We start from the raw sequence: 15176 nt of genomic DNA, 5'->3' as shown, positions 1-15176 counted from the left end.
AAATGTGCAGATCACTGCCAAGTAAAGCCTTGACTGGAAACGTATTCGCATTGATGAGATAAAAAGATTCATAGATGTTCAGAGTGCCCCGGGAACAGCTGGCTGATTTCCTAAATCCTATTTACTAACGTTTACAGTTTGTTATACATTCTGTACATAAAAATGTTTTCAGTTTTAGTGGTGCCTTGTTTGCCTGGAAACCACAGAATACTTATCAAAAGAATGAGTCAAATGGGTAAAATGTATAGATGACAGGATAATTCTTACTTAAAAAAGAAGTCATTAACTTCGTTTACTTTCCAAGTTGAACTACAACTAGATCTAGGAACTCTTCATTAAGATGGCAGTATAACGACCTGATAAAGACATTTAGAGTCAGGAAGCCCTGAATGGGATTCCTGCCTGGACCATTTGCTTCACGTGTGAACTTGGGTAGCTGCCCACACTCTCTAAGCCTTAGTTTCATCACCCATAAAATGGAGGTAATGGTAATAGTAACTTGAGGATTGCTGTGAGGACTAGATGGAAATCGGGATGTTTTCTTTCGTTTGCAGGCAGGAAGCCCTTCTGGCCGCCATCAGTGAAAAAGATGCCAATATAGCTCTTTTGGAGCTCTCATCCTCGAAGAAAAAGACCCAGGAAGAAGTGGCTGCCCTGAAGCGGGAGAAGGACCGGCTCGTGCAGCAGCTCAAGCAGCAGGTATGACTAGTGGGGCTGCGGGGAGGCTGCCCGCGTCTGTGCCGGCTCCTGCACTCAGGTCTCCCACCTCGGGCCAGATGTCTGATCTTTATCTAATTGTCTTCACCAGCAGAGACTTCAGCCTTCAAATCTCTGCTTTGTCTAGGAAGCACAGAGCATTCTTGGTCAGAGGACTGGTTTAGAAGGTGTCACACGTCTTAGGAGAACTTTTTTAACTTTTGCAATGGCTGGATGAAATTAGTGAAATTCTGCCCATTTGAAATGAAAAAAGGTTTTTTGGGGGGTTTTTTGCATGTCTCTTGGGGTCAGGCCGCAGGGGTCGTCCACAGCACTGACAACTGCGTGGTCCTTGGCAAGTGCTGTGGGGTATCTGCAAGGGCTGTTGGGGTCCTCAGTGGTGCCTCCAGGAGCAGAGGCCGCATGTAAGGGCAGGCAGCAGTGGTGTGGAGCTGGTGGTGGTGTGCACATACCACCAGCGGGTGAAAAGTCTTACCCCTTACGTCCAGTCAGATTCCCGCTACAGAAGGCACTAAGGGTATTTTCATTTAAGTGATTTCCTGTTATTCAAGGCTGGGTAAGCTCCGATGGTAAGAGCAAAGTTTTGCCCTTTTCTTTTCCACCCAAAACCTTCCCCAAATTTAATGCTTAATACTAACGTGAGGCCTTTCATCTGTGAAAATAAAAGCTAGAAATTTCCTCATTGATGATGGTTGCACAACAATGTAAATATACTTAATGGACAGAACTGCACACTTAAAAATGGTTAAAATGATAAATTTTATGTTGTGTATACTTTACCACAATTTTAAAACTGGGGCAGATCTTTTTCCCCTTTGAAGATAAGGAGAAAGCTGAACTTCAGAGTCTGAGTCCTCTTCATCTTTAATGCTGTTCCTGGCGTTCCTGTTCTACATGAGTGTCCACCTCCTGCCTTCCAGGTCATCCCCTTCATCCTCCGCCACTTTTCTGTACATTTGGGCTGCCCACATTTTCCCTTCTGCCTGAAGTAATCAGAGTAGGAAAGAGTTTTCAAGCGAAGGAATTTCTTTTTTTCTACTTTAGAGGATCAGTCATCAATTGATAGCATCATTTTTCATTTATTTATTTTTGGCTGTGTTGGGTCTTTGTTGCTGTGCGCAGGCTCTCTCTAGTTGCGGCGAGGGGGGGGCTACTCTTCGTTGCGGTGCGGTGGCTTCTCTTGTTGCGGAGCACCAGCTCTAGGCATGAGGGCTCAGTAGTTGTGGCGCATGAACTTAGTTGCTCCACAGCATGTGGGATCCTCCCGCACCAGGGATGGAACCCATGTCCCCTGCATTGGCAGGCGGATTCTTAACCACTGCGCCACCAGGGAAGTCCTAGCATCATATTTAATGTTCAAATAAACAAGAATCACTATTTACACGATAAAGATATTTTCTCTATTTTAAAGACTAATAAAACTGCTTATAAATAGACTTTATGTGGCTGACTTTGATGAGAAAACACCAGAAGATGTTCCCTACTGCAAGATAGATAGATGACCAGCAAAAAACAACCCAGTGCTCATTTGCAAGTGAAAGAAAACTTTTACCCACTTAAGCTCTGGTACCCCTGGACGTTCATCCCTTTAAGAGATGGAATTCACTATGAACTTTCACCCTCTCCTGGGTGCCAGTGACACAAGGGAAAGCAAAACAAAGGTGCTCTGGGGGCCTCCCTTTATCGCAAGTTCAACCACTTTATCCATCATTTGTGGGAATTCTGCCACATAAACATTTTCAGGTCACCTAGCTTGACAAAAAAAAAAAGAAAGAGAGAGAGAGATAGACTTCTTCCATATTACAGAAGAAAGCTGAGCAAAAACATTTATCAGCAGTTTGTCACCCCAGCCCACATTGCTCAATCTGTCTCATTTTAAGAGCTGTAACTAATTCTAATCGGTCCTTATTTCATATTTTCTGAACAAATTATCAGTTTCCGTTATGTTCAGTAGGAGAACTATGAATGGATAAGGCTAGCTCAGCTGACTGAGGAGGCTGGAGGGGTTGTAAACGATGCACCTGTGCTTGTGTAGTGGGTGCAGAAAACTTGGGTGGGCTGCCCTGGGTCTGCGCTTCATTCTCCCAGCTAGGAGGTGGGTGCCATCTCCTGTTCCATTAGGGAGCAGTTAGTGAGAATCAGTCAGTGTCTTCAGACAGGACCAAGATCTTGAGGCAAGTAGTGTGTCCGTGCAGAGCTGTGTCATGAGCTGAGGTCTTCTGGTGCATGTTCTGTGGAAACGTGTCTGTCACTGGGGAAGTGAGCTGATTGTCAGACAGACGTGCTGTCACCTGCTCACCTGGCCGAGCCTGCTCACAGGGTCTCTGGCCTTCTGTTTCACTGTCCCAGACCAAACATGCCCTCCTGTCCCTGCAGTCTTTTCCCAGCGGTCCCCGCTCTCCTTCCTTGCGTGACCCCCGGGTGGTCCTGGCGGCAGTGGAGGGATCCTGTCCTCTTCAGACAAGCATTTTCACAGACTTGCTTCGTTTTCTGTTGTGTTTTCTGTATTTTACTTCTTTAGCCTCATAAGACCGCTTAATTTCCCTAATCCCTAAGTCCTTGATGGAAAAGGGGGGACTTCACTGTTGCCCCAAGTACTTTCAGTAGGTCCAGTATGAAAAAATCTCTGAATTAAGTGAATCTTGCTTTCAGTAGTTGTCTTTTACTAAGTTCTGCCCGCTCTCCTGTTACCAGTTGGTTAGTCCCCAGGGAGCTGCCTGTGACACACAGGGTACCTGCGTGATACCTCTCCCCTGACTTGTCGCTTCATCAGGTAGAACTAAGGGTTCTGACAGCCGCTGAGCAGGCCCAGGACACCGGCCCAAGCTGGTCGTTCTCGCTCAGGGTCCCCATGAGTTTGCAGTCAGGCTCTTGGCCAGGCGTGCAGTTACCTGACGCTTGGCTGGGGCAACAGGGCTCACTTCCAGGGTCACTCACATGGCCCGGGGCTCTACCTTTTAGGCTTCTCCATGGGGTTACTTAGGACATGGGGCTGGCTTCCCCTAAGCACATGATCCAGGGGAGGGGAAGAGAGCAGCCAAGATGGAAGCCACGATGTCCTTATAACCTGTCTCGGAAGGGGCACGCCATCGCTTCCCCTTGTCCTGTTGCACGTGCACCAGCCACCTGCAACGTGGGGCGGCCAGTGCAGGCAGCCTGGAAGGCCGGCTGCTGTGAGAAGTGAGTGAACAAGCAAACAGTGGTGCCCTCCTGTGGTGAGGCACTGTTCAGATGTAGAGGAGTACGTGCTGTGTGATGCCGTGTGTATGTTCAGCTCTAGAAAGGACCACGTCACTCTCTGACCTCAGAAGGCAGAGGAGGCATCAGAGCAGAACTCGCTTCATCTTCTCTTCCTGCCTCCGCCCCCAAGAGGGGCCTGCAGCAGGAAGGGACAGGTTCTGTCCTCTTCATGCCTTTCTCCCTCTTCCTTTGGCGTTGGGGTCCTCTGATGCCATTGCAGCCCTTTGATGCTGCTTCTCTGGCCAGCGTTGACCCCCGAGGGGTGAGCAGTGCCCGGAAGACTCAGACCTGGCTGCTCCTTGCTGGACTGAAGAGAGCGTGTCGGCTGCCATGTGCTCCTCTGTCCATCCTGCCCTCTGTCCCTAGGTGTCCTCTCTCCTCCTCAGATAGGCACAGGGCAAACCAACAAGCCCGATGCCTGAGTAGGTACCAAACAGAGGAAGGAGAAGCCTGTTTCCTTTTCTTCTACTCAAACCCCGTCTTCAAGATCGAAGACTCTAGGATTTAGGGCTGAATTCTCTTTGAGCTTCTCTCACTGAGCACAGGGGCCCCCCCTTGTGCATGACTGTCTGCTCCCCGTGACGTCAAGACTCCTTCTGCCAGACTTAGCATCACCGCACACCAGTCGCAACCCAGAAAAGGCATGCGCTGTGAGGGGCTGGCCTGGTGGACGGTGGTGCCTTTTCTGCCCCCCCACCCCCTTTGTGGGCTCTCTAGAACGTGACCTGCTGAGCTCTCCTTTGTCCCCGGCGTTGGGCCTGGGCCACCAGTTCTGGAACAGCTGGGAAAACCCATTCACCATAGTATTAAAACTAGTTTAAAAGTGACATCTAACATTGGAGAGAGAACAACAAAACGATTTCACATTCTATGAAAAGAGAACAGCAATGGGGTGAAGCTACAGAGAGCTCCTGAGTTGTCAGTGAACAAAGGAAAAAATAAACAGCAAGTGTTGAGGTAGCGGGAGTGCTGCAGAGGCTGCTCGTGGGGGGCAGAGCCAGAGGCGTCGGGCCGCCTCGCCAAGCGCCGGCGTTCTTGGTGATGAGGCCAGCCTCCGCGCATCCACTCAGCACGCACCTGCGATGCCAGGTGCTGGGACGCAGCAGGCGTCCTCTCAGAGGACACACGGGCGTCTGGCGCTGCCGGAGGACCCCTTCCCTGTGTGTCGTGCTGGCCTGCCTGCTCTGTCCTGTACTTGCCGTGTCCACGAGCCAGCCTCTCAGCCATCTGTGTGACGTCATCCCCTGAAGGTGACTGGTACGCGGTGATCATAGAGTGAAAACCTTCTGCTGGTTAGAATATCCGATATCCAGAAGTTGACAGAGTAGACGATTACAGTTCATTCCTTATTTCATGATTCAGCAGCCCGTATTGACCTGGTCAGATAAACGTGCTCATCTCGTTTTAATTATCCTATCTCCCTTCGGTTCTAGATTCTTACATATTAAGTATTCAGTATACATACTTCTTCCTCTAAACCACTACAGACATTAGGATCAGCTACATGTTTCCTGCCGCTGGTATCCAGATTTATTTGAAAGGAACTGGATGCAAAGCATTTTCCGTTCACTGCCCTCGTCTCTGGAATTGCCTTCTACTTCCTCAGCTTAATCTCTGCTTTAATCTTCACTTCAAGACTCATCTTTGTAGTTTGGCATTTCCTAGCCACGGAATTGGTTTTTTTCCTTACATGAGCAAAGCCATTCTTTGTTTTTCTTCATTCACACATTTGTCCTCCTTCGGGCAGAAGCTAAGATGCGAGAGGGAGGAGGAAAGGAGCCGCAGCACTGTTCACTTGCTGTCCTACGGGTCGTCGCTTATTTACTCTGAGCCACAGTGTCCTCTTCAGATGTAGGAGTCCCCACCGGTAACTGTTGCTCCAGCTCCAGACCAACTCTGTTGATACATTAAGTGTATCATCTGGGGCAGTAATACCCCGTCAACTAATACACAGCACTTCACAGCCCACAGAGTCCTATTCAGATGCCTGATAGCCCCGAGCCCGAGGGCTGTGGGGGCCAGGCAGGTGCCATAACTCAAGAGGGGAGGGACGCATGTAAGACGAGAGGAGAGACCATGATGAACTGGGGGCCACGTGCTTTGTCCAGAGAGGCCGCCGCTTTTAATTCCAGCTCATTGTGACCCTGCAAGACGAGAGCCCTGTGTTATCCAGTCATCCGTACCGCCCCCCCGCACAGAGAATCCATATATATAAACCTCTCTTTTTTAACTGAGGCGTAGTTGACATACAGCATTATATTAGTTTTAGGTATGCAGCATAATGATGTGATATGTGTGTATATTGTGAAGCGATCACCACAGTAAGTTTAGTTTACATCCATCACCACACAGTTACATTTTTTCTTTTCTTGTGATGAAAACTGTTAGGATCTTGACTCTCAGTAACCTTCAAATGTACAACACAGTGTTGTTCACTCTCGTCACCATGCTGTACATCGCACTCCCAGGACTTAATCTTATAACTGGAAGTTTATACTTTCTGACCCCCTTCACTTACAAATCTCTTGATACGTAAGTGTTGGCCACTAGTTTATTCTTTCGGTTTTTTTAATGAATCAAGTCACAAGCTTCCTAACTTACCTCTCTGGTCTTATCTTCCTCATCTATAATATTACATGGATAGATAAAATTAATTTTGAGGTCTAAAGTTATGTATTTTCCAATTTTTGACAAGTCAATATATTTACTTATAGCTATATTACCCGCTAATTGCTGACACTGGGAACACTTTTAAAAGGAGGAATTGTAAAGCATAAGAAAACACATATGTAAGGATTGTTTAAATCTGTCTATAGGAATTTCCTTACTTTATGAAAGTAGTAAGTATTGCATTTTAAAGTTAAAAAAAAAAGTCCTGGTTACTCACTATCCCCTTGAAACCTTTTTTGTATCCTACAAAGAAATAGATCATATTTTGATGAGTTCTGCTTGCTTGGAGTTAAGTGAAGTCCAGAGGCTGGGAGATGTGGGGAAATCTGGAATCCTCCCAGCCTCCTTTCTTCCATCTCTTCCATCTTTTTTGTCATCAATTCCAGATGTAGAAAAATTCTTCACAAAACTTTGATAAGACTCTTCCCTTCCTTTCTAGCGTCAAATCTAGCTTGCCCTTCCTATTGTCAGACCGCTGCCTTTTATGATGCCACAGGGAATTTATAAACCCCTGAGTCTCCTGATCCCTCTTGAATTGTCTCAATGCAAATAAATCAACCTAGATTTCCTGCCCCAGTGCACGTGCCCCTCCTATTCCTTCTCCCGTCAGGTGGCATGATTTATAACTGTTTCCTGTGCTCCTTGACCTTGGTCTGAGGATCTCATTAAACATGAGTAAAAGGAAGGCTGGTTTAGGGTGGTTCCCCTTTCCCCCACTAAACTTCTCTTGGCAGGAATCAGTTCAGACCAGTGCACTCCACAGAATCTATTCCTACCACCTCTTTTGGTCCCTTTTGAACCGATGTGGATACTTATTAAAAGTGAATATGGAATTAAATGATACTTGTATTCAAGGACGAGAGGAGTGATATAAAAGTATAACCTTACCTGTTACAGAATGCCCTTCCCGTGGACAATGTACATGACCAAATTAAATCACCCGTACTCTCTGGCTTTCTTGAAAACATTATTCAAGATAAGAATATCTAAAATTTATTGAGCTACCTCTTGTTTTGAGTGCTTCACATGAATTAACTCATATACTCTTCACAACAGCCCTGTGAAGTGCAGTTATCCTTATTGTACAGAGGAGATGCTAAGAGAGAGACAGTGAGTAATCTGCCCAAAGTCACAGAGCTAGTAAGCGGTGGAGCTGGGATTCAGAACAAATCATGTCACTCCATTGCCAACACTGCTGATCACTACACTGAAATGTGTTGCCATCATTGTGGGCTTTTGGTTAGAGATTTCAGTAGCCTTTAGCTGTATTATTAATGACCCAGTAATTCTCTCGTGATAAACAGTACTTTAATAAGCTCTTTTCTAAATTACAGTGAAAATAAATTACCATAATGGACTGTGCTCAGTTTAAAAAGTCAGAATCTTGACAGACCAAAATCTATTCCCCATCTTACGTCAACAGATACCTTCTCATTTTCAACAATTATCTTAGAAATTGCTGACTGAATTAATGAGAGTTAGAGAATTCTGATTGAGAACTCAGAGGGCATCTGAAATCAGATAGACCGATTTTTAAGCAGCCAGGTTTGAAAACCCGTGTGGTCGTAATCCTAAATTACCGTCACAAATGATTCTGGTGTGAAAATACTGTTACTGTCATACATGTACATGGGCAGATATGTAGAAATCTGGTCCCAAAATATCACACATCATTTTTTAAGATATCTTTTGAACAGCAGAATTTAAGAATCAGTAAATTTGCATTCTTAAGAAGAGCAAATAGAGATTGAAAAGCTGTTAAAAGCTCCTAGAAAATAGTGACTGCCAAAGAATGAACATCTGTTACACCTGAGGTTCAAGAGCTTTTCCCCCTGTATTTCAAAGATTTTATACAGTGTAAGAATTTAATTAACTAAATAAATTGATGAGCTTTAGTGCTAAAACAGGGTTTGCGGTAGCTGTTTTTCAAGGTAGAGAATGTGCTTAAAATAAAGTTTGTGGTGTTGCCGGTGGTGTTCCTCAGTATGGCATTCCGAATTGGGTGTCGTGTTTTTCCTGGCCTTGTGTGAAATTGCAGCGTAATAGTAGTCAACTCTAAAATTAGGTGGTCTCTGAAAATAGTTTTGAACATGTACCTTTCAGGCCTCCCTAGCACTTTCATGAGCCAGTTCACCAGAAATATCCAAAGAGATCGAGCTATGTTTAAATATATATGTGCTCTTCGCAAATGTATCCACCTTGCAGGCCTGAAACCAATACCTAGCTGTATATTAAGACTCACATTAAACACGTGTAAGAGCCTGGTTGACTTCTTCATCGGCTCTCAGTCACTGGCCCGGATCCAGAGAGAGGAGGCACTGTGTGCTATCCTTCTAGTCAGCTCTGTCCCAGTCTCTACTAAATGGAAGACTCGTAAGATCAAGTTATCTCTGCAACAGTTTTCCTCACGGTTGCCTCCCTATCTACCTTATTGTTTAGAAAAAATAACCAGGCAGAGCTATATGCTACAGGAAAGCAGTTTTGAAGGCTGGTTCTAATTCAGCTGATTGCCATCTTTAACTGTATTTAAACATTCACTGTTTATAACAGTATTTCCTAATCCTGGATTATCTTCCTGAATGGTAATGATATTACTAGCCACTGGCTTACAACTGTTCTTATGGCCATGCACTGAAATAACTATTTCTCTTACTATATGATATTAAAATAGCTAAATTATATCTTTTAATACTCTGAGACTAAAATAGGTCTCTCACTTTTATGTCAGCTGGTAGGAGCAGCCATAACTTAACATCTTCTTTTCATTACCATAATGTTTTAACTGGAGAAAATGGCAAAACATGAGCTAAATTAAAGGGAATAACTCTCTCTGTCCAGAGATAATTTCCTCTATTGCTGAAATCTTCTTGTTCTACAACCTTTTTTTAAAAAATCTTTTTTATTGAAATATACACATAGGAAAGTACACATCTAAGCGTACATGTCAGTGAATGTTCACAAGGAAACACTGTCATGTAACCAGCATACATATCCAAGAAGCAGATCATTACCAGCACCCCAGAACCAGGCCCTCGTGCTCCCTTTCAGGCTCTGTACCCGGCTCAGTCCTGCACGTGACTGCTTGCCCGAATTCTGATAGTATTGATTAGTTTTACCGTAAAATCAAGACTTTAAAGTTAAGATTTTGTGTCAGCGGAGCTGCTGGGGGCCCAGAGGCAGAGGCCAGTGAAGCCACCACGTGGCCAGAGGGCACAGCCTTGAGCCACAGAGGCCTTGTTCACAGGCCTTGAAGCCTAATGGAATGTGTTCCGCTGGATTTCAAGCTTGCTTGGAACTGACAACCCCTTTACTCCTTCCAACTTCTCCCTTTTGGAATGAGGATGTCAAGAAAATGATGTGTGGATAAATGGAAATATCAATAAAGAGACAGAAAACCTAAAAAGAAACTAAAAAGAAATTCTGGAGCTGAAAAGTGCATTAACTGAAATGAAATCCCTCACTGAGAGGGATTCAGAGGCAGATTTGAGCAGGCAGGAGAAAGAATCGGTGCACATGAGGATAGGATAAGGGAAATTATCAAGGCTGAGGAACAGAAAGAAAAATGATTTAAGAAAAGTGAACAGAGCCTAGGGACCTATGGGACAGCATTAAGTGGACCAACATACACATCATGGGAATCCCAGGAGAAGAGAGAGGGAAAGGGGCAGGGAGAATATCTGAAGAAATAATGGTGAAAACTTCCCAAATTTGCTGAAAGACATAAATATAGACATTCATGAATCTCAACAAATTCTAAGTAAGATGAATTCAAAGTGAGACACATTATAATCAAACTTTCAAAAGATGAAGAGAGAGTCATCACATACAAGGGATCCTCAATCGGATTTTCAGCAGATTTCTTATCGGAATCTTCGGGGGCCAGAAGACTTTTTTGGGGAGGCTGATATATTCAAAGAGCTAAAAGAAAAAAACAAGAATCCTATATCCAGTAAAACTCTCCTTGAAAAATGAGGGAGAAATTAAGACAGTCTGAGTTAAACAAAAGCTGCAGGAGATCATGACCACTAGATCTGCCCTGCAAGAAATGCTCACAGGAGTCCTGCAGGGTGAAATGAAAGGACGACACTAGACAGTAGCATGAAGCTGCATGGAGAATTAAAGATCTCAATAAAGGTAAATACATGTGCAATTATAAAAGCTAGTATTATTGTAACAATGGTTTGTAACTGTAGTTTTTGTTTTATGCATCATTTAAGAGACTAATAGATTTAAGGGAAAAAAATTATGTGTAAAAGCTCATATTACTGTAACTTTGGTATGTAACTCCACATCTTGTTTTCTACATAATTTAGGAGACTGGTGCATTAAGAAGAATTACTTTTATGTTTTGGGTTACACATTGTATAAACATGTAGTTTTGTGACATCAACAGCTAGAAAGGGTGGGGACAGAGCTGTAAAGGAGCAGAGTTTTTATGTTATTGAAGTTAAGCTGATGTAAATTCAGATTAGACAGTTATAACTTTAGGATGTTAGATATAATCCCCACGGTAGCCACAAAGAAAATATAGAATATACACAAAAGGAAGTAAGAAAGGAATTTAAACATTTTGCTACAAAAAAAAAAAAGTCAACTAAATACAAGAGAAGGCAGTAATGCAGGATGTGAGGGACAAAAAAACTGTAGGGCATGTAGAAAATAAATAGCACAATGTCGGAAGTAAGCCCCTCCTTATGAGTAATTACTTTAAATGTAAATTGGTTAAACTCTCCAATCAAAAGACAGAGATTGACAGATTGGATAAAAACAGATAAACCAACTACATGCTGTCATCAGGAGGCCCACTTGATGTCCAAAGACATAAAAAAGTTTAAAAATGAAAGGATGGAAAAAGATACTCCATGCAAATAGTGACCATAAGAGAGCATAAGTGGCTCTACTAATATAAGAAAACAGACTTTAAATTGAAAAAGTTTACAAAAGACAAAGAAGGGTGTTGTATATTAATGAAAAGTTCAATACAGCAGGACAGTGAAACAGATATAAACATTTACACATCAATGGACAGACCATCAAAATATATGAAGCAAAACCTGACATAATTGAAGGAACAAGTAGACAGTTCTACAGTAACAGTTGGAGACTTCAGTACCCCATTCACAGTAATGGATGGAACAATCAGAACATAAGTAAGGAAATAACAGATTTAAACAACACAGTAAACCAACCAAACATTACAGACATATGCAAAACACTACCCAGCAGTAACAGCAGACCGGCACACCACATTTTATTGTGCTTCACAGATACTATGTTTTGTTGTTGTTGTTGGGGTTTTTCGGTTTGTTTTTTTTTTTTACAAATTGAAGGTTTGTGATGACCTTGCATCAAGCAAGTCTGTAGGTGACACTTTTCAGACACCATTTGCTCACTTTGTGTCTCTACGTCACATTTTGGTAATTCTCACACTTTCAGACTTTTCCATTATTATCATGTTTGTTACAGTGATCTGTGATCAGTGATCTTTGATTTTACTACTGCGAATCACTGAAGGCTCAGATGATAGTTAGCAGTTTTTAGCAATGTTTTTTAATTAAAGTCTGTAATTTTTTATTACACATTTAATAGGCTACAGTATAGTGTAAACATAACTGTTTATGCACTGGGAAAGAAAAAAAATCACGTGACTCACTTATTGCAGTATTTGCTTCATCACATGGATCTGGAACTGACGCTCAGTATCTCCAAGGTATGCCTGTACACAGTCTTCTCACAAGCACGTGGGGTGTTTTCCAGGATGGACCATATGTTAGACCACAATAGATTTTAAAAGATAGATATCATACAAAGTATCTTCTCTGACCACAGCAGGATGAAGTTAGAAATTAGTCACGAAAGTGAAATTGGAAATTTTACAAAGTTGTGGAAATTGAACAATACACCTTTAAACAACCAATAGATCAAAGAAGAAATCACTAGGGAAATTAGAAAATACTTGGAGGTGAATGAAAATACAACTTACCAAAACTTCTGGGACGTAGTGAAAACAGTGCTGTGGGAAATTTGTAGCTGCAAATGCTTACGTTAAAAAACAAGAAAGATCTCAAGTCAACAATATAACCTTATAATTTATGGAAGTAGAAGAAGGAAAGCAAACTAACCCAAAGCCAGCAGAAGAAAGGAAATAATAAAGATTTAAGCAGAGAATCAATAAAATAGAGAACAGAAAAACAGGAGAGAAAAATCAGAAAAACCAATGAAGCTTTTGCTTTGAAAAAGTCAACAAAATTGATAAACTTTTAGCTATATGGACTAAGGAAGAAAAAGAAATCTCAGTTACTAAAATCAGAAATGAAAATGGGGACATTACTACTGATTCTCCACAAATAAAAAGGATTATAAGAGTGTACTGTGAACAATTGCAAGCCAAGAACTGGGATAACCTAGATGAAACAAAAAGTCCTAGAAGCGAAAAAACTACCAAGACTGAATCATGGAGAAATAGAAAATCTGAGTTAGACCTAGTAAGAAGATTGAGTCAGTAATCAGAAATCTCCCAACAAAGAAAAGCCCTAGACCTGAGGACTTCATTCCTGAATTCTTTAAAGAAGAACATTTAAATACCTATCCTCCTCCGATGTTTCCCAAAAATTGAAGGCAAAGGAATACTTCCTAATTCATTCTGTGAGGGCAGCATTACCCTGAAAACAAAGCCAGGCAAAGAGACTACAAAAAACCAAAACTACAAACCAGTATCCTTTATGAACATTGTTGCAGAAATCCTCAGCAAAATACTAGCATACAGAATTCAACAGCATATTGAAACATCATATATCATGACTAAGAGGGATTTGTTCCCGGAATGCAAGGCTGGTTCAACATACAAAAATTAATCAATGTAATAAACCACATCTGCAGAAGAGGAAAAAAAATCACATGATCATCTCAATTGATTTGACAAAATTCAACACCCTTTTATGATAAAAACACTCAATTACCTCCACATAATAAAATCCACGTATGAAAATCCCACAGCAAACATCATTCTCAATAGTGAAAGACCGAAATGAAACCTTTTCCTCTGAGATCAGGAACAAGGCAAGAGTACCTGCTTTCACCACTTCTTTGCCTTTTTTTTTTTTTTTAAGATTTTTTTTTTATGGGGACCATTTTTAAAGTCTTCATTGAATTTGTTACAATGTTGCTTCTTCAAGCTTTGTTTTTTTTGCAGCAAGGCATGTGGGATCTTAGCTCCCCAACCAGGGATCGAAACCGCACCCCCTGCATTGGAAGGCAAAGTCTCAACCACTGGACCACCACGGAAGTCCCTCACCATTTCTTTTCAACATAGTACTGGAAGTTCTATCCAGAGCAGTTAGGCAAAAATAAATAAATAAATAAAAGAACTCCAATTTGGAAAGGAAGAAGCAGAATTATCTCTGTTTGCAGGTGGTATGAGCTTATATGCAGAAAACCCTCAGGATTTCTCACAGAAAAAAAAAGCTGTTAGAACTAGTAAATGAATTCAGCAAAGTAGGATGCAAAGAGTCAACATACAAAACTTCCCTGGTGGTCCAGTGGTTAAGAATCTGTCTTGCAGTGCAGGGGACACTGGTTCGATCCCTGGTTGGGGAACTAAGATCCCACATGCAATGGGGCAAGTAAGCCCTCACACTGCAGCTACTGAGCTCTCATGCCACAACTAGAGAGGCTGTGTGCCACAACTACAGAACCCACGTACTCTGAAGCCTGCATGCCACAACAACAGAGCCCACACACTTTGGAGCCCTCATGCTGCAACTACTGACCCACACGCCCTGGAGCCTACGTGCCACAACTAGAGAGCCTGCGTGCTGCAACTGATGAGCCCACACGCCACAATTAGAGAGAAGCCCGCCCACCGCAACGAAGAGCCCGCATGCCGCAATGAAAGATCCCACATAACACAGCTAAGACCCAATGCAGCCAATAAATAAATAAATAAAATAGAATAATAGTAATCTTCAAAAAAAATTTTTTTAAGTCAACATATAAAAATTTGTTTGCGTTTTTATACACAAACAATAAACAAACTGAGAAAGAAATTACAAAAGCAATTTCACACACAATAGCATTAAAAAGATTAAAATACTGAGGAATTAACTTAACCAAGGAGGTGATAGACCTGTACAATGAAAAATACAAAACATTGCTGAAAGAATTTAAAGAAGACATAAATTAATGGAAAAATATTCCTGGTTCATGGTTTTGGAAGACTTAAAATTGTTAAAATATCACTACTACCCAAAGCAATCTGCAGATTCATGCAGTCATATATAAATTCCAGAGATGCTTTTTTTCAGAAATAGAAAACCCATCCTAATATCTATATGGAATCAATCTCAAGGGACCCTGAATAAGCCAGAACAATCTTGAAAAAAAACAAAACTGGAGAACTCACAGTTCCTGATTTCAAAACTTACTATAAATCTAAAACCATCAAAACAATGTGCTATTAGCATAAAGACAGATGTATAGACCAATGGAATAGAGAGCCCAGAAATAAGCCCTTACATACATGGTCAGATGATTTTTTTTTTTTTTTTTTT

The 15176-nt window shown here is 42.1% G+C and overlaps 1 protein-coding gene across 5 annotated transcripts in view; it reads left to right on the top strand.

The window, feature by feature from the left end:
- Window positions 1–15176, top strand: part of ERC1 (ELKS/RAB6-interacting/CAST family member 1) — a 348818-nt gene that overhangs the window by 260710 nt on the left and 72932 nt on the right. For all 5 annotated transcript variants that reach the window (XR_003001538.1, XR_003001537.1, XM_024733026.1 and 2 more), the window contains one exon: window positions 555–699. Coding sequence is in view for 3 of the 5 variants with exons in the window: in XM_024733026.1 (XP_024588794.1) it covers window positions 555–699 (145 nt within the window). In the remaining 2 variants the exon portion in view is untranslated. The remainder of the gene's footprint in view (window positions 1–554; window positions 700–15176) is intronic.

The sequence above is a fragment of the Neophocaena asiaeorientalis genome, unplaced genomic scaffold (genome assembly GCF_003031525.2).
Source record: "Neophocaena asiaeorientalis asiaeorientalis breed wild unplaced genomic scaffold, Neophocaena_asiaeorientalis_V1.1 scaffold150, whole genome shotgun sequence".
In the NCBI taxonomy this organism is placed as follows: domain Eukaryota; kingdom Metazoa; phylum Chordata; class Mammalia; order Artiodactyla; family Phocoenidae; genus Neophocaena; species Neophocaena asiaeorientalis.
This window is presented reverse-complemented; position numbering and strand designations above follow the sequence as displayed.